This window comes from Monodon monoceros, unplaced genomic scaffold (assembly GCF_005190385.1).
Source record: "Monodon monoceros isolate NGI ecotype Baffin Bay Population unplaced genomic scaffold, NGI_Narwhal_1 Super_Scaffold_2, whole genome shotgun sequence".
Lineage (NCBI taxonomy): Eukaryota > Metazoa > Chordata > Mammalia > Artiodactyla > Monodontidae > Monodon > Monodon monoceros.
The window spans coordinates 18669178-18689375 of NW_021703776.1; the positions used below are offsets into that span (position 1 = coordinate 18669178).

General features: G+C 34.9%; 1 protein-coding gene across 2 annotated transcripts in view; it reads left to right on the top strand.

The window, feature by feature from the left end:
* Positions 1-20198, top strand: part of ORC5 (origin recognition complex subunit 5) — a 75088-nt gene that overhangs the window by 13514 nt on the left and 41376 nt on the right. For both annotated transcript variants that reach the window (XR_003795302.1, XM_029234016.1), the window contains exons 5-11: positions 3238-3349; positions 8726-8856; positions 11597-11645; positions 11732-11822; positions 15254-15306; positions 17594-17706; positions 19423-19470. Coding sequence is in view for 1 of the 2 variants with exons in the window: in XM_029234016.1 (XP_029089849.1) it covers positions 3238-3349; positions 8726-8856; positions 11597-11645; positions 11732-11822; positions 15254-15306; positions 17594-17706; positions 19423-19470 (597 nt within the window). In the remaining variant the exon portion in view is untranslated. The remainder of the gene's footprint in view (positions 1-3237; positions 3350-8725; positions 8857-11596; positions 11646-11731; positions 11823-15253; positions 15307-17593; positions 17707-19422; positions 19471-20198) is intronic.

Sequence of the window (20198 nt, forward strand, 5' to 3'; positions counted from 1 at the left end):
ATTTGATAGGTGAGAAATAATCTCTTAATATAAAGTTGATATGCATTTCTCTATTACATGTGAAGTTGAGGATTTTTTCAAAGTTAAAACAATTTGTGATTTAATAAGACATTCTTCAACTATTTTAGCTTTTATTTTTGATTGTGAAGTGGCTAACACTGCTTTCTATTAAAAGATTTTAGGTGTTTGCTAGAGTAAATTGTGGGGATGGGCTAGACTTTGAACTGTCTGCAAGAATTTTAAAATTTTCATTTCAGTAATCTAAAAAAAGAATGATAGGTCTGTCTGGATCATCTGATGTTCTGTCTCATAGCTGCTCAGTTTTTGGAACGAGCTTTGTGTTTCAACTTAAAATTGTGTTGGCACTGAATAACACTAATTCTACTGTGATTGTCATGGCCTAATGAGAAAAGAACAGGGAGAGACTTACTATGTATATGTCAGGTGAAAGCCAAATAGTACTATGATGGCAACAGCAGGCAGTAGTTTGTAGTGGTTTGAATAAAGGAAATTGGTGAGAGAATTCAGTTTTTACCAATACTAGTTGCTATAGGAATGCTAAACTCAAAAGGACTGTGGCTGTTTCCTGTTAGTACCATATTCATGAAGTGAGCAAAGATTTAGTTTAGGCAAAACAGTAATGTTCATCATATTCAAATAATGTCATTGTAAATTTTACTGGTTTTATAGTTTTATATTTAACTTATAAATAAAAATATTTGGTTTTATGACTTTATAAGTACCTTGAGCATAAATAGTTTATACTTACTTAGTTTTATGTCTGTATTATTTAAGTATTAAGGAACATTATAATAAAAATTAAGTGAATATTTGGGGAGACAGTGCCTAGAGCATTTCCACCTTTGAAAAGTTAAGTATATTACTCAAATTTGAGAAACTGCTAGAAGTTCTCAACTGATTGCCACTGAAATCATTGTGTGCCTAAGGCTGACTCCTAAAATCCTCTTTTTAAAAAAAAAAAAAAAAATCCTCTTTTAGTAATAGTCTTGAGGGGCAGATGTGGAGAGGACAAGAGAAGAGTAAGTGTAGCTGTTGGTGACTTATCGTGGAAGTTTCCTCATGCAGTCTAGCCTTTCCCAGATGGATTAACTCTTGGCATTTTACTACTGACATCAGGGACCCATCCTCATTGAGTAAAGGTCTCTTTCTCTCTTTTTATTTATTTTTTGTTGTGTTTGTTTGCATAAATCCGTCCACTATTTCCCATTGTTTTGCTCAAGGACTCCCTCTCTGGTAGCCAGAGTGCATTCTTGCTGTCCTCTCGCCCTTCCAGTAAAACTTACCCCACTGTTTTTATCTTGTCACAGTACTTAGACCTTTGATCATGCATCCTGTCACAGTACGTAGGCCTTTCACTTTTTTTTAGTTTTAATTATGGAAGTTATTTGAAGAAAATGAAAAGATTCATAGTAAGCTCAACTCCATCAGAAAAGAAAATTGTTGTTTTGATGTTTCTGAAAGCATACTTGATTTTTAAATGTGTATTTCATTTAAGAGAAATATAGCAAAAGCATTTCACATTTTTTTATATTAAATACTTAGACTAAAATGAAGTTTAAATTATGATAGGTATCACTGTACACTGAAAGTACTTCCAGATGAGAACATTACCCAACTTAAAATAGTTTTATTTATTTATTTTGTAATATATATATTTTAATTTATTATTAATATACTTTTTTTTTGTTTTTTTGGCTGTGTTGGGTCTTTGTGGCTGCGTGTGGGCTTTCTCTAATTGTGGCGAGCGGGGGCTACTCTTCGTTGCGGTGTGCGTGCTTCTCACTGTGGTGGCTTCTCTTGTTGCGGAGCATGGGCTCTAGGTGCGTGGGCTTCAGTAGTTGCAGCACACGGGCTCATTAGTTGTGGTGTGTGGGCTCAGTAGTTATGGCTCACAGGCTCTAGAGTGCAGGCTCAGTAGTTGTGGCACACAGGCTTAGTTGCTCAGTGGCATGTGGGATCTTCATGGACCAGGGATCGAACCCGTTTCCTCTGCAGGTGGATTCTTAACCACTCAGCCACCAGGGAAGTCCTTAAAATCCTTTTAGACTGATAAATGCCTCTATTTTTTTTAACCTCTCAGTATTTTTTTTAACAGACTTTATAAAATTCTTTTGGGTAATCATATTTTAAAGCAAAAACAACTCAATGCTTTGTAATCAAGATTGTGTTTAGAGCATATTTTTTTATCCCTATGGAAATGAATTGAAGGATTCTTAAAAATTAATAAGACAAAAAGCATTTGAAAGTAAAAATCTTTTCCTTTCTTTCGTAAAGATGCTACATTTTTGTGGAGTTATTAATTTATTCAATTCAGCTATCTTTGTTAGCCAGAAGTGTATTTCTCTAAATAATGAAAATTGGAATATAAGGTTACACATAAGTTAGAAATCAATAAATAGTAAATCACCATCAAAGTATAGTGTAATTTATATATGAGACTGGGTCCTAAGAATAGTTATAGAACAAAACTAATATGTCTTGTTTTGTCAACTTGGGAGAGGTCCAAAAGAACATGGGAATATTAAAATTTGTGTTGAGAATGCCAGGTGTCTATAGATAAATTCTAGCGTTAGAATTAGCATTTGTGGCCACTCTGTAGAAGGATAACATACACATTGAGCTTGTTCTCTTAATGTTATTTTAGGAATACTAGTTATAATTTCTACATATATTTCAAAAGTTTTCTGTTTACTTAACATTGGTATTTTGGATACTCACACTTGTTTGTGTTTTTAATGTATACTCAACATCTTGAATATACATTAAAATATGCAACTGATATTTTCTTTTCTCTGGGTACTATAGCCATTTTAATAATGAGAGATGTTAAGTTTTGTCTTTTTTGGTTTATTGATGTAAAGCATGTGATTTCTTTGAAAATTCCCATAAAAAGTTCTTGTCTTAATCATTCAAGCAGATGTGTTTCTTAATTTCTATAAAATTAGTCGTTGTGTGACTGTCCTAGTATTCATGGGTAACTGAATTGTCGATTAACCTAAAAGTTTTATGGAAATTCTAAGTAATTATGTTTGAAAATTTGCATACAAGGATGAGCTCCTTGATTGGGTTTTCTAAATATGGCTTATTCGTATGCAAATAATTTGTTATAGGTTGGAACTTTGCTGGATTTCTTTTGAAAGAAAAATTCAAATGGAATTACTGTTCTGATTAAGATTTTTTAATGCAAAGTTACTTTTATTTATCTCTCTTTTACAGACTGACAGAAATGTGACTGTTATCTTTCTCAGCGAGATTGTTTGGGAAAAGTTTCGTCCAAATACTGGATGCTTTGAGCCATTTGTCTTGTATTTTCCTGATTATAGCATAGGTAAATTTGAAAACATTGTTTTGATAAATGATATTCAGTAAAATAGTTTTTTTTGTTTGAAAGATTAAGCTAGCATGTTCAAATGGGAATACTTGGATGTTTTAATCTATTATGGTTTGCTGCCAACCTTAAATAAAATATTATTTATATTTCTGCACTTGTAGAGGTTGTTCTTGTATAATTAACGTTTTTTTGAAAGAGCAGTTCTCACATATTTGTAAATAAAGGTGTATTTTCACATTTTTTTAGTCACTACAGTAAGATGTATATATAAGTGGGATTATTACATCCATACAAGTGAGATGTTTAGATTGGCAAAGCACATTAAAATTGTACTGAAATCTTAATATACCATGTACTTGAGTTAAGTACTACGTGGAATGTATCTTTTGATTTTATAAATCTCATTTTTCATTATTGTAACTCTTACAGTAGCAACTGTGCTAGCCCTTGTGTTTCTTATTTTTGGTTTGTGTTTAATCTTAAATTTCATAGATCCTAATAATTTTTATCTTTGGAAGAATACAATAGTTTTTTTGTTGCTGAGTAGCTTTGTAGATTAATACTGTGCTGTTACTGTGCAAATATGATAGTTCAGATTCAAAGATCATAACTGAAGCATAAGATGGTTAGAGGCTATGAAAAAATAACATTCCTTGACCTTGGCCTTGAAACACTATCCCTGTGAACTGATCAGCTACAAACATTCATTATTAAGATCAACACATTTTTGCCTGTTTTCACAAGAACAGCGATCAGGTAACACCTCCTGCCTTTGATAATTGAGATAACAAAAAGGAAACCAAAATAGATGAAGGGAACCCTTAAATTTTTAATAGCTCCTCTTATATGAAAAATCACAAGGAGAAGAGAAAAGGGTAGGAAGAAAATGAATAAATCAAAGGATTTCATAAAAAGAATTTCTTTGTACTTCTGTTGTGACCATTAGATGTTAAAGTTTTTCATGACCCATTTTAGTGAAAAATTATTAAAAAATGCTGGTATTCAAGTGAAGTTGAAATTAAAGTATGCCATAATGAATTGTAGAATTTGATTAAATTTTATAAAAAATAAGGATACAAAGCTGCAGAGATGGAGAGAATTTGAGGACATAATTAAATAATTAAAGTGACCTTGCTAATTTTAGAAAGTGTAAGCTAATAGATTTTTTTTTAATAAATTTATTTATTTTTGGCTGTGTTTTCTTTGTTGCTGGGCGCGGGCTTTCTCTAGTTGCGGCGAGTGGGGGCTACTCTTTGTTGCAGTGCGCAGGCTTCAGTAGTTGTGGCATGCAGGCTTAGTAGTTGTGCCTCATGGCTTTAGAGCGCAGGCTCAGTAGTTGTGGTGCACTGGCTTCGTTGCTCCGCAGCATGTGGGATCTTCCCCGACCAGGGCTTGAACCCATGTCCCCTGCATTGGCAGGCAGATTCTTAACCACTGAGCCACCAGGGAAGCCCTAAGCTAATAGATTTTTGAAAAGTGTATAATGTGGAGCCAAGTTCATCTGATTATTAAATTTTAGAGCCTTTAACATATTAGGTTTTTTTAAAATAATTCAGAAGCATCATAATCATACAAAGAAACGTTCAAAAAGGAAGCATTAATTGATAAGCCAAATTATAGTCAGAATAAGTAAGCATGGAACCAGGGCAAAAGGATAATCTTAGTGTCTAAGTCATCCAATCATAACTTGGTACATATGTCATCTGTAGAAATATGGTATCTGTTGTTCAGGACACTCTTTCCTCTTAGCAGTATCACTAGGGCCCTAATTTGGATTTCTTGTTTTCTCTCTCCCACACGCAGACTGCTCATCTTTTGGTAATGCTTTGTTTTTTTTTGTTTTTTTTTCTTCAGGTGGATTATAGTGCAGTTGATCAGGTTTTTGGTTTAGTTATTGAATCAATCAGAATAAGTTAAGTTATTCTGTAGTTAACAATCTGAAAATCTCAATGACTTATAATTTCCCACCTCACAACCTTTGTGCTATTTTTGTCCTACATTTAACATATACATTTATTATAAACCTTATAATATATTACTATTTGGGCTTTACAGAAATAAAAAGTCAAGGTGGAAAATATCTTTTATTGTTTATCCTGCTGGAGATTTGTTGAGCTTTTTGGATATGTGAGTGTATAGTTTTAACTTTGGAAAAGTTTCAGCCATTATTTCTAAAAATATTTTATCTGTGTCCTGTTGTTCCCCCCGACTCTGCTCTCCACACCTTTTTCTGGGACCACGTTACATGAATGTTAGACCTCGTGATATTGTCCTGCTGAGTCTCTTATTTATTTATTTAAATTTTACGTCATTTTTTGTCCTCAGTGTTTTACTTGGGATAGCTTTTGTTTCTGTGTCTTCAAGTTCAGTGACCTTTTTATCTACAAGTGTCTAATTTGCAGTTAATCCAACCCAGTGGAATTTTCATTACCAATCTCATGATGCTTTTGTTTTCCATTATATTCTTGAGCATATGAGCATGTTTATATTAGTTGTTTTAATGTTCTTGTCTACTAATTCTACTACCTCTTTCATTGTGGGGATGTTTCTATTGACTAATTTTTCTCTATTATGGGTATCCATTATACTTTCACATGTGTTTAGTAATTTTTGATTGAATGACAGGTATTAAATTTTTTATTGCATGTTGGACTTCTTTTCTAGTTAAGCATTTAAATCACTTGAAGATACATGTGACCCTTTTGAGATTATTTTTAAGCTCTTTTGGAGAGAGGGTCTAGAGTAGCCTTTATTCCAGGGCTAATTTTAGCTCTACTTCTAAGATATAGTCCTTTTGGGTTCTCTGCTGAATGCCCCATGTATTTAGTATAGTTTCTCCATTCTTACTGGTGGCAAAATGAACAGTTTATAGCCCTGTCTGAACTCTGGAAATTGTTTGACTTAACAGCTCTCCAGTAATTGCTTTTTCCCCAGAAGTTGTTCTTGCTTGTCCTTTTGAGGTTTTACTCTATGCATATGAGTACTGGTATTCAGCTAAGAACCAAGGGCAACATCTAGGCAGATTTCTGGGGCTCTTTCTCTGCATAGCTTCCTTTTCTCATGTATTCTACCCTGCACATTCTAGCTACCTTAGCTCTCTCTTCTCTGATCTCTGTCTTATCAACTCACTGAGATTAATGGGCTCCTTTTGGAACTCTCCTGTACCACAGTTCTAAAATTACCTCTAGTTAGAAAGCCTGGCTTATGGTAAGACTCACCTCATTTCACTTTTCTCATGTATCACAGTCCTTTGTTGCCTGTTGTTTGATGTCTGAAAATAATTATTTTCTATATTTTGTCCAGTTTTTAGTTATTTATGGGAGAGTATTTCTGGACCCTCTTACTCCCTCATGACTGGCAGCAGAAGTCCCTCTCCATGTTAGAAATGGTTCTTGGTGTGTTAGACCGTATTTTGATAGTGAAATTTTAATACAGCAGGGGACCCATCAAGTGCTTTCTCCTTCCCTTTATTTATTACCTGCTAGTACACTGCTTTCAGCTTTCTGTTAGAGATGGGATTTTTAGTAAATTTGACTGTTAGAGCTGGTATGGCTTCATTAATGTTGAGTTGTACTCTGAGAATTTGTCTGTAGCCTGTATAACTAAGCAGCTGTTCTACTTTTGTTGCAACCCAGTGAGAGTTCTAATTCTTAGAAGACTGTGGTCAGAACTGAAGTGGGCCAGTGGTCATATATAATCAGCTCTCTTAGGAGGTACTGAGTGTCACCTGGAAGGGATATCCAGAAGAGAGTCAGGAGGAGCTTAGGAGGGCAGTCTAAGCTGGAGACTTAACTGGTTTCCAGGTTTCCTCATCTGTGCATTTAGAGACCACCTTTTTGCCTATGTATGTTTGTCTGTCTGACCATTGATCCCTTTCTTCCTTGCCTCCCTCCCTTCTTTCTTTCATCTATCCAGTTATTTGTCAGCTTTTATTGGATTGGCCAGAAAGTTCTTTCGGGGTTTTCTGGGTTTTTCCGTAACATGTTATGGAAAAACCTAAACAAACTTTTTGGCCAGCACAATATATAAATATCTTTATCTCCAAGTTTTAAGGCACCTTTAGAAATTTTTAGTGTATCAAATACTTGTTTTAAAAAGCTTAGTAACATTAAATTTAAAACTCCTATTACATGTAAAAATACATAGACTCCAAAGTCAAGTTTTGGACTTTGTGTATTTTTTTTCAGTGGTTGTGGTATTAAAATACAGATCTAGTAACAGTCTCTATCTGAAATTCCTTTAGGATAACATTCTAGGCATGAGAATAGGCTTTGAAATGTTTTTTGGGCCTTTGTTTGTTTATTTGTTTTTTTGGTTTTGGCCAACTGCCCTGTTTAAAAGATCCCATTAATATAGCTATTTCTAAATTTCTATATATTAGTATCTGTTGATAGGCCATATATATTGTTATGTACCTATATCTAACTGACTGAGGAATAAGACAGTAGTTAAAATGAAAGGCTGATGGTGAATGGGAGAGTATCCATGGTAAAAATACTCACTTAAAGGGATTCTTAGACAAAAGGAAATTGACATGATCAGAACATCCCATGAGAATTTTCACTTGTAAGTATTGTGAAAGTCTTGAATCCTATGGAACTGAGCTTAAAGTACTAGTCATGTTCAAAGAGCTCTTAACTGAGAAGTCTAAAAGAGACCATTGCATCAAGAAGTCAGAGGGAATTGCAATAAGGAATGAGTGAATGACTGATTTATGTGCTATAACCGGGAAATTTTGAATAATAGGTGGTTTCTTTTTAGTTTTAACTGTGCTTCTACAATATGTTTCTAGCAGGATAAAATATAAGTTTAGGACTCTAAACATGTGATACTGTATAAGGAGTTTAAGGTAGAAGAGAAATAAAGATACCAAAGTTGTAGGAAGAAAACACATTTTATAAAAAAGGGAATGACATAGTAAAGATGAAGATTTTCATTAAAAAAATCATGAGTTCTTTCCATTTTACAAAAAATGAGCATTTTCCACTTTGGTGGTAGTTTATGTAGTACCGCTTATTTTTATCTAGTTGATTTACTTAATTGTTAGAAAAATAAGTGGAATCCATACTATTTTTTTGCCCTTGATATTGATGTTGCCTGTTATAAGGTTCTTGTGATTTTCTTTAGATGTCATTGCTTCGTATTTGTCTTAAGTAAAATTTAGTAATTTTTCTTAGAATGTTAGGTTCATAATTCTTTTACCTCAGTTTCAAAACTTGTGTTACTTTTGCATTCTAATCTTGTAACTGTTTCATTGTTCCTAATAATTGCTGAGCCTGTGTATTTATTGTTTAAACCTTTGTTATAAAATGCTAGAAGATATAACTAGGGTGATGGGTCAGTCATTTCTGTTCATTTGTGTCCTGTGAACAGGTAACCTTCAAAAGATTCTGTCCCATGATCATCCTCCAGAGTATTCGGCTGATTTCTACGCTGCCTACATTAACATTCTTCTTGGAGTTTTCTACACCGTCTGTCGAGATTTGAAGGAGCTCCGGCATCTGGTCCGTGCTCATTTTGCTTAAAAAAAAAATGTACATCTTTTAATATTTTTCCATGAAGAAAGGGTGTAAGATAGGCTAGAAGCTGAAAATTTATTCTGGAAATTTGGATATGGCCTTTGGGAGCAAATACACCCTAAGAATGTAGAAGTCAGTGGGTTAGTACAAACTTTGACCTGATCAGAAACCTTTGTCTTTTTAGTTGTTTCTTTTCATACATTGTTAGGAGTGTTTTTTTAATTTCCTCCTTTCTCTTTTCTCTAATTGCAGAAAAAGTTTAACTTTATTAAAATTAAAATGAAGATTAACAGAAAGGTGGTGTGAAAACTTAATAAGCAATTTTATATCTTTTTGTTAATTTTTTGTTAACAGATTGTTTCAGGTTAATGTATGTATTGATAGTGGTCTGGAATCTAGATGAATTTGAATATGGTCAGAAGCTTTATATAGGTGTTTCATTAGCCACTGACCTTGAGTTAGTAATCTATATAAAGGATTACTTTGAATATTTATATAAAAGATTACTTTAAAAAGTTTTTAAGGGCTTCCCTGGTGGCGCAGTGGCTGAGAGTCCTCCTGCCAATGCAGGGTACACAGGTTCGTGCCCCGGTCTGGGAAGATCCCGCATGCCGCGGAGCGGCTGGGCCCACGAGCCATGGCCGCTGAGCCTGTGCTTCCAGAGCCTGTGCTCCGCAACGGGAGAGGCCACAGCAGTGAGAGACCCGCGTACCGCAAAAGAAAAAAAAAAAAGTTGTTAAAAACATTAGAATAGCTGTTTATACTTCATAGGCAGTTTGGAAAATAATTGTATTTACTTTAATTTTCATATTTAATTTAATTTTTACCTTTCTACTTTAGTTGTGGTGATCTGAAAAGGAGGAGGCAAGAATATCTGGTTTCACTTTTAGAACCTTTTATTAATACTTAAGGTCTTATCTCCATGTAAGAGAAAATGGTAATACATCTAAGGCTAGAAAACAGTTGCTTTCAAAGGAACAGATTCTATATCTCTTGGTACATTTTCTTTGCTTTGCTCTTTTCTTTGCTCTGAAAAGTATTACTTAGAGGGATTCAGTGTGTATTTGAGATAGAATGTAGGAGAAAATGACCATTTAAAATTGTGTTCTGGGGCTTCCCTGGTGGCGCAGTGGTTGAGAGTCCGCCTGCCGATGCAGGGGACACGGGTTCGTGCCCCGGTCCGGGATGATCCCACATGCTGCGGAGTGGCTGGGCCCATGAGCCATGGCCACTGAGCCTGCGCGTCCGGAGCCTGTGCTCCGCAACGGGAGAGGCCACGGCAGTGAGAGGCCTGCATACTGCAAAAAAAAAAAAAAAAAAAAAAATTGTGTTCACATTTAGTATGTTTTGGAACTTTTAAACTGTAGGCCTCTTCTGATTTAGTTGTACGTTTCAAGCATCTTCTGAGTAGGGAAAAAAACAGAAGACAAGCTGTTCTAGTTCAAGCTCATCACTAACATCTCTCTGGAAGTTGTATGTGAGACTCCTGGTGCCCAAGGGAAATGACAACAGGGGGGCTTACAGAGAGGAGCGAGGGTCAGTGCATGGTCTCAGTGTGAGATGGAGTCAGGAGCAAATACTCATCCTTTGTCCTTCCTGGGAAATAACTTGTAGCTTCTACTCCTTAGCACTGATGTCCTTGAAACCTGTGGGAATCTGTGCTGGCAGCCATTTCAAAGTAGATTATAAAGTACAAGAAGGAGGAATTATTTAGAGAAACTATTAGTAGGAAAAGAAAATGTGAAATTTAAACATGGTTTTTATAAAGTCCTTTGGGTTTCACTGAGGAATGATTTTATTTAGGGACGAGGTTACAGCTTTTTATGTTGTTACATCATATTCATAAACTTGAAGCTTGAAGTATGGTTTAAGTGTTTACTACTACTAGTAATACTAATAAATATAAGAAATGATCTTTAAGCATTGCAGAAAAAATAGTATAGTGTTCTATTTTTCTGAGTATGTAGAACATAGGATAATAAATATATGTTGTCCTTTTTCCTTCAAATGGATATTATTATTTGCTTTAAAGTTTGTAAGTGGCATATTTCTTAAGAGTTTAATAAATCATCTGCAGAATATTCTTTTTAGGCATCTTTTCTATGTATGTGCTTTTTTTAATATAATAAATTTATTTATTTATTTTTGGCTGTGTTGGGTCTTCGTTGCTGCACGCAGGCTTTCTCTAGTTGTGGCGAGCAGGGGCTACTCTTTATTGCGGTGCACGGGCTTCTCATTGCGGTGGCTTCTCTTGTTGCAGAGCGCAGGCTCTAGGCGCGTGGGCTCAGTAGTGGCTCGCAGGGTCTAGAGTGCAGGCTCAGTAGTTGTGGCACACAGGCTTAGTTGCTCCGTGGCACGTGGGATCTTCCCAGACCAGGGCTCGAAGCTGTGTCCCCTGCATTGGCAGGCAGATTCTTAACCACTGTGCCACCAGGGAAGCCCCTATGTATGTGCTTTTAAATTTGCTTTGGGAATTGTTATATTTCTTTATATTTAGAGGTTGATACATTAGGCAGGATTTAGCCAGTTAAGGAATATTTTACATATTGTTTTACTGTTGTTATTGATAATTGTGGTTTTATTGTTGTAGTAATAAACTATAATAACATTTTACTTGAGCCAATTGAAATAAAATTGCCTGAATTCTAATAAAATTTTTACTTGAAAAATAATATTTAACTGTGGTAGATAAGTGCTTTTTTCTCTTTTTTTCCCTTGTTTATAGGCAGTACTTAATTTTCCTAAATATTGTGAACCTGTTGTTAAAGGAGAAGGTAACTATAATTTTACTATAATAATATTTCTTTTGAAAAAAGTTTCTGTAATTCTAAATTATTGAAATTTTCTCTCTTTGGAGTAGCAAGTGAACGTGATACTCGCAAACTCTGGAGAAATATTGAACCTCATTTGAAAAAAGCCATGCAAACTGTTTATCTCAGGGAAATATCAAGGTAATTTTCTATTTAGTATATGTGTTTTTTCTATATTTGGGATATTCACTAAAATGTACACGTTTTCCTTTACCTTCTTCACATTGGGCAAAAACTCTTGTGATTTGAATCATTTCTTATTATTTTGGGAAGGACAATTTTTAGCCAGTATGTTACACAAGGCATATTTCTAATAATTGCTAATTTTTTTAAATCTGGAAAGCTACAGGAAAATCAGTTTCAGCTTTGTTTTTTATATTTATGTTAGATATTTGAACGGTATAATAAAAAATTGATTATTAAAGAAACGTATAAGTCAAGTCATAAATCTACATTTGTCTGTTATTAGACTTTCATAGTAATGAAGCTGCTTAGGAGACATGGTTGCACAGACATAGAGTAGTGAGAACATAGTTCTGATTTCCAGCTTAGCCGTTTTCTGCCTTATGAGGTCTTAGCAATTCACCTAAAACCTCTAGACCTCGGATCCCTCTTCTAACATTCCTTAAAAGATTTCAATAATATATGTGAAGATGATTTGTGAATAATAAAGTGCCTTATAGGTGTTAGGTTTAGCCTACATTACAAAGCAACATAGGAAGTTTAAAAACATCAACGCTTTTGTCTTTTTTCACTTTCTAATCAATTTTGTTATCATTTTTCTTTCATGAATACCTTATTCTATACTTTCTGCTTGATTTAATTAGCTGATTATAAGAATATAATAGTTTCTAAATAAGTAGAAACATTACAAAGATTTAATTCCTCTTTTTAATAATTAATGAGAATGTTTGGAAGTCACAGAATAGAAAAGCTTGTGATCTGATCTTTTAAAGGTAGAAAAATTTGGATGCTTGTTAAAGTGACTCTTACATAGTAATAGAAGGACTTCCAGTTTCCCATAGGATAGTGTTGGCCACCTAAATCAAGTTCTCTCCACAAGGTCAGTAAGGAAAGCAAATAAAATCACTCATAACCCTTGCCTGCAATATGACTAGGAGTCTACAGAGCTGACTGTAAACTTCAGTTTATATGTAAATAGTGAAATAAATAACTGAAGCCAGCAAAGCCAACTGTGGGGCTTATGCTGAAGTGAAAAGTTAAGCAAAGACTATAAGGAAAAGAGGAGAGGACAGTGGGGACAGGGGATGGGGTCGACTTGTAGTGATGAAATACAAATGAATCACCTCCAGAAAGAGAGTCCAACCCTGAGTGGGATAATACTGAGAACAAGTGAGACCCGAAGGATTAGAGCACTGGCTACTGAAGAATCAAAAGGAAGTGTTTCAAGAGTATGTAGACAAAAATTAACAAGGCAGATTTGGGAAAGTACTGTTTTTGAGGGGAGATGGAGAGGTGATTTGGAAGGACATGGCATCTCCTGGAGGCTTGGTGGTGAAGAATGAAGCAAGGGGTGGAAATTAAGGCAAAAATATGTCACTTACAAAGGAAAGTGAATCTGTAATAAAGCAAGACAACAAGTGAGCAACATTTTCAAGAAACTTGAGAGAGGATGTGTAAGCCAAGGAATTTTATATCTAGCCAACCTATCATACAGGTATCGTGGCTATAGAAAAACAGTTTTAAACATGTGAGAACTCAGGGAACACTATACTCATAAACACTTCCTGAAGAGTCTGCTAGTGACAGTGCTGGTGCAATGGAGATGACTGGGGAGACTTTAGCAAAAGGAATGATGAGCACCAAATTTGATTAATTTTAGCTCAAAGCGAAAAGATGAGAATGAGGGTAGAAGAACACTATGTATATGTTACATACTCTGACAGGATTGGGAATAACACAGTTACAAAGTTAAAAAATGGGAAAAGAAGAGAAAGAGAAAGGGCAAAGTAGAATAAACTCATTGTTTGCTGTACAGGTAAAAGAGGGTGTCAGAATAATTCAGAACCTAAAACTATTAAAGTACTCAAAGAAGTCTCACACCCCATTATTCCTTTCATTCCTTTCCTAAGCACATATATAATTTCTGATTTGTACTCATTTTCTTTTACAAGGATGCATATATAATATAACATCTTTATATATGCAATTAATATATAATCTTTAGTATGTTTCTTTCACAAAAAGGTATAGAACACAGAAATAAGCATTGCTAATTTGACCTCCTGCCTTACCGAGGCATTCTGAAAACTTTTTCTTTAATGGGGTACACCCATTTATATTTATTGGTAGGAAATATATATGTTTTATTAACTGTTGTATTAATTTGCAGAATTTCCTATGTGGTTATTTTCTTTGTCTTTTTGAAAAAACATGTTGGTATTTAGGGCAGTTTGCATTTTTGTTCCTTTATAATAATAGCATGTATAATGCCCTTAGTTACCTTTTTGTCACACTGTGACATAAAGGACCAGTGAGACTCTCCAATAGTGTAGCAGAGAAATGGCATTCTAAGCCTGGTGATACCTCCTGGTCCATTTGAAGTTTCTTCACAGTAAATGACTCAGCTGTTTTCCCTGCTACCCCTAACCTCCATTCACCTGTGTATAATAAAATTTTTACTAAATTAAAGAACAATAATCATCACATATTTCATATTTTCTAATTGAGATTAAATAATTGGGGTAAGCAGGGCTTCCCTCGTGGTGCAGTGGTTGAGAGTCCGCCTGCCAATGCAGGGGATGCGGGTTCCTGCTGCGGTCCGGGAAGATCCCACATGCCACGGAGCGGCTGGGCCCGTGAGCCATGGCCGCTGAGCCTGCGCTTCTGGAGCCTGTGCTCTGCGACGGGACAGGCCACAACAGTGAGAGGCCTGCGTACCAAAAAAAAAAAAAAAAAAAAAAAATTGGGATAAGCAGAATGAAGAAAAGGAGAATAAAGCTATAGAAGGTTAGATGCTCACTCAATAAACTGTTTTTGGGAATATATGTTGGTTTTATAGCTTTTATAAGCAATTTGGACAGATTATGAAAAAGTCTTCAACCTTGTTCCCTGGTAGTGGAACTAAGAGCTGAATCCTTGTAGAATGCCTGCAGAGTTTGTGTTATTGACTGGCTGGGTGTCCTTGGGCAACTTAACCTGTGGGCCTCAGTTTTCTGATGTAATGATACTTTAAGAAATTGTTACGGAGTTTAGAAATGGTGTATAACAATTGTATTTAATATGATAACTGGAATATTGGGAGTTTTATTGTATGGTAGGTGATGTTATTTATTTGTTGGTGCTTTTTGATAGCTTTATAATTATGATCAGAGGAAAAGAGATTTTAAAAAATTCAACATTTGGGCATTGATATATAAGTTTATATTGTTCTAATATACACTAAATGATTTTGTAGAGGTACCAACATGTATATGCTATTTGTCTTATTTATGAGGAAATTGAATGTATTTTGTTAAATAAAAAAGTTTTAGTTTTTCTATGGCTTTAAGTACAGTACATTGATTTTATATGTTTTCAATCCATCATTGCTCTTTCATTTTTTTTTTCAGTTCCCAGTGGGAAAAGCTACAGAAAGATGACACAGATCCAGGACAACTGAAAGGTATCAAAGGAAGTGTTGAGACAATTACCAGAGACACTTCTTTAATTGGTTACTAATAATCAAGATATTAAGTTAACACTAAAGATAGCATCAGTCAGTAGTGTTATAAAAGATAATTTGCAAGCTACCATGATTTTTTTTTTTCCTGCACCACGCAGCTTGCAGGATCTTAGTTCCCCGACCAGGGATTGAACCTGGGCCCCAGTAGTGAAAGCATCAAGTTCTAACCACTGGACCACCAGGGAATTCCCTACCATGATATTTTAATTAATGATTTTCTTTTAAGCAACACACCAATGTAAAAGGAAGAAATGAAGTTTGAATACCAGTTTCTACATGTTGGGTTATATCATGTGAAAACCAAGCAGTTTATATTTCTTTAAATGCTTGTGTTAAAACAATCAATTGTATACCTAATGTTATCTCAGTATATATGTATTTCATGAGTTATGTAATAAAATTCAATTTTATGTTAATGTAGTTTGGGGGATGCATTTCATTTGGTTATATTTTGGAAGTTTTGTGCTTTTGTTTTCTTTAAAGAAACTGTTACTTTGGGTTTATCCCAACAGAACTACAGTTGACCCTTGAACAACACAGATTTGAATTGCATGGGTCCACTTATACACGGATATTTTTTCAATAAATATATTGGAAAATGTTTTGGAGATACACAACAATTTGAAAAAACTGGCAGACGAACTGCATAGCCTAGAAATATCAGAAAAATTAAGAAAAAGTTAGGTATGCCATGAATGCATAATATATATGTAGGTATACATATAACATACAAAATATGTGTTAATTGACTGTTATCAGTAGGCTTCCAGTCAACAGTAGGCTATTACTAGTTACGTTTTTTGGGAATCAAAAGTTATATGCAGATTTTCTACTGTGGAGGAGAGGGGTGTCTGTGCCCCTAACATTCCCCCACCCCGTATGGGTCAACTTTACTTTTACTTTAAAAAAAAGTAAAGCAACTATCTAAAATACTCTCATATAAAAGTTGGGTCAGTAGCCAGTTAGTTGGGTCAGTGGGGGAAGTGGTATGAAATGAAGTGGTATTGAGATTCCATTTCGGTTTTTATTTTTAACTTTTATTTATTTATTTTTAAAGATTTATTTATTGTTTATTTTATTTATTTTTGGCGGTGCCAGGAATTAGTTGTGGAATGCGGCATCTTCATTGAGGCATGTGGGATCTTTCAGCGTGCGGGCTCCTCTCTAGTTGTGGCGCTTGGGTTTTCTCTCTCTAGTTGTGGCGCTTGGGTTCCAGAGTGCATGGGCTCTGTAGTTTGTGGCACGCAGGCTCTCTAGTTGAGGCGCGCAAGCTCAGTAGTTGTGGTGCGCAGGCTAGTTGCCCTGCGGTATGTGGGATCTTAGTTCCCTGACCAGGGATCGAACCTGTTTCCCCTGCATTGTAAGGTGGATTCTTCACCACTGGACCACTAGGGAAGTCCCTGTTTTGGTTTTTAAATGCTTGAAGTACCATACAAGTGATTTTCAGTTGTGTGTTGTAATGGAAAGAAATAGATACTAGAGTTTAAAAAAAATCTGCAGTAATTTGCTCTGCTGCCTGTGTGGCCTTGAGCCCAACTCAGTGTCTTTATCTAAAATGGAAAGAATATCTACTTTTAAGTTACTGCAGAGATTCAGAGATGCTTAAGGAAAGCACCTAGCACATTGTGTAATCATTATGTAAGCACCTTACACATACTAGATATTTCAGTAAATATCAGATTCCTTTTTCCCTTCCCATAAAAATCATTGCTGCTTGACTGACTCTATTGTTTTATTTATCCATTCATTCAGTTATTTGTACAAGGTACTGTAGGGATACAAAAAAACATTAGACTTGGCTCCTTCAGTGAACACTGTAGCTTAGTAAGAAATATCACTTATGTTTAATTAATTCTTTATATAAGGTATAAATTTATGTGGATCGTAAGTAAGATACACGAAGTAGGAATTCACAGTAGAGACAAATTTTCTCTTTTGGTGTGGTAGGGGAGCATCAGGGAAGGTTTAATGGAGAGTGTGGCTTTGAAGGGCAGGACTTTAGAAGAGGCGGAGCCAAACAAAAATAACAATGAGCAGAGCATATCATTAACAATAATGTTTTCCCCACCACCGTCATTATCATGGCACTTTAAGCTCAGGGCACTTTAAAATCTTTTGACTAGAGGGTACCATATGGAAGTCAAAAGATAAGTGAGAAAAGGTAAGAGATACTTAAAATCTAATGGTAGCCCGTTAAATACCTTCATAAAAGTATTTTGTTGTCTAGGTCTCTCGGCATATACTCACGTGGAACTTCCATATTACTCTAAGTTTATTCTCATTGCTGCATACCTCGCTTCTTATAATCCAGCAAGAACTGACAAAAGGTTTTTTCTTAAGGTAATCATTTCTTTTTCACTTTATTTTTGCAGATCTAGGGAATATTTTGAAATTCCTCAACACCTGTAAATTTGTAAGGGATAGAGATTAGAATAAGAGATTGCTAAATATGTATTTAGGACTCATTCTTTAAAGATTTTGTTTATTTTCCTTTAATCATTGATTCTTTATTTCTCACTTTACCTTTGCCAGTCAACAGTGTTATTTGAGAACTTTCTTTAGGATATTGGGGGTGAGTGAGTGCCACTTTTGGGGTGGGGACAGTCTTGGAGCAGACAGGCTAAAAAAGAGGGGTGGTATTAGTGTCTAGTAAGCATGATATGATAAACAACTTGCAGGGAAGTGTTGAGGAAAGAAGGCTTCATGGAGGGGGTAGCATTGCTTGCTGAATTTTGAAAGACAAATTAGTCTGAAAATGACAGCAAAAAACAATATTCCTGAAATGAATGTTGATAAGAAAATCTAGAGGCCCTCAGAACTTTATCCATCAATGGAGCATTCCTCACACTTAAACTTCCCAAAAGGGTTTCTTTAGGATGCGTGAGCCATTGCCTCAATCACCTTCCACCTAAGCAAACACCAACTCTCCTCCAGAGTGAACTCGGGTGCTCTGTGTGGTGTTCTCCCTATAACACTCACTCTCTTACCAAGGCATTATGTCAAGTGGGTGAAAATTATCCTTGCAACCAGATATATTTTGCTACACATCCTGAGCAAGTCCAATTACAAGCTGATTAATAAAAAAAATTCAAACTTAACTTTTCTGTTTCCAGAACTTAGCTGTTTTTCCTAACTCCCCAAGCTTTTGTTTACATTGGTTTCTCCATCTCGAATTCCTTCCTCTCCAATCTCTACATGCTTAAATTCCACCTGTTCTTTTTTTTTCCCCCTTTAATCATTTATTTTTGACTTCTCACTTTAAGATCACAGCCTGAATGGGTGAAGTAGGTAGTTTCACAGAAGAGTTCAGGTATACATTACTTAGGTAATAATTCTACATTAAAAAAAATTTAACTAAGGTTTTGTTAAAAATAGAGATGGGAATGATTTTAAGGGTAGTAACTCCTTTATTGTTCTGAAGCTCCTACTATAGTATCATGTACTCCATACATCATTATCCAGAACATTCAGGAGGCTCTCTGCATGTATATTAGTTGGAGAAATCTCATTTTAGAATTTTCTTCTTGAAAACAAATAATATGCAGTTTGATTTATTATTAAATATAATACATTTTTGTCTGTTTATTTTTTGCCTATCTCTACCACTAGTCTTTGGTTTCAAGAGGGCAAGGACTGCATCTATATTTTTTCCCTACTATTGAATCCCAAGTGCTTAACTAAATGCTCTCAATTTTATGCGAATTGACAGTCTGCCTTACAGAATGAATTGAAAACCCGTTTATCTTTGGAAGTTTTGTTTTTATAGAAATAAATGTGCTGTAATAAATCAATATAAGTTCTTTTAGGAAATATCACTTTTATTTTGAAACCTCTTTCTTTACATGCACAAGTAATCCTGTATACAATCAAAATTGATTTAAAAAGCCTAAAATATGTTGGTATTTTAAGGTGATGTTTTAGGTGATAAATAGAATAAAATAAAAAAGCCTAAGATACATAAGTTACTCTTATGTGTGTCATGTTTTAAACAAATTATGCTTTCTGGTTTTGTGGAATACTATCTTTCATCTTAAAAATTATTTTGCTTAATTGCAGCATCATGGGAAAATCAAGAAAACCAACTTTCTAAAGAAACACGAAAAGGTATTTATGTTGTAATTTCTTTAATGGGAAAAACTTACAAATTTAGAATATTATAGGAAGTTGATAAATGCATAATTGTATGCATTTACATAGTCATTTGGATATAAGAAGTTACTTGTATTGATATGGTACCATCATAATGCTGTAGTAGTGTTTTGTTATGTTGGATACAGTGATTGGGGAGGCACAATTCAGGTGAGCTGGTTCTAGAGATAAAAGGGAGTTCACAAAATTTTTCTAGTGAATTAATAGATGAAAAAGGTCACCCTGGAATTTTTAATTAAATATAGCTTAATTTCCTCCTTTCCCCTTTGAAACACCACAAAGATGGCATTGAAGAAATTAAAAAGGTTAAACTAATAAGAACTAAGCAGATGAGAGATCTATAAAATTTGGAATTGACTAGTAGATAGATATGTCGGTGACTAAGCACATCAGAGAAGGCTGAAACGTAACCCCCAAAAGAAGCTGATTTGACCCAAGGAATCTGGAAAAGCTTAGGAATTAGAAACACTAAGCAACTTTGAAGGTAGGGGTGTGGGGCAAGTTGAAATTTCCAAAAGGAGCATTTAGACTGTTCAGCTCTCTTGTACATCTTAACCACTGCAGTTTCTCCTGGCAGAAGATAGAGAAGTTAGAACTGTAAACTTTGCCCTATAGAAGCTGTGAGTTTTGTTTCTCACTCTCATTGTTAAAAGCAGTTTTGCTCAGTATACGCTTCTGAATTG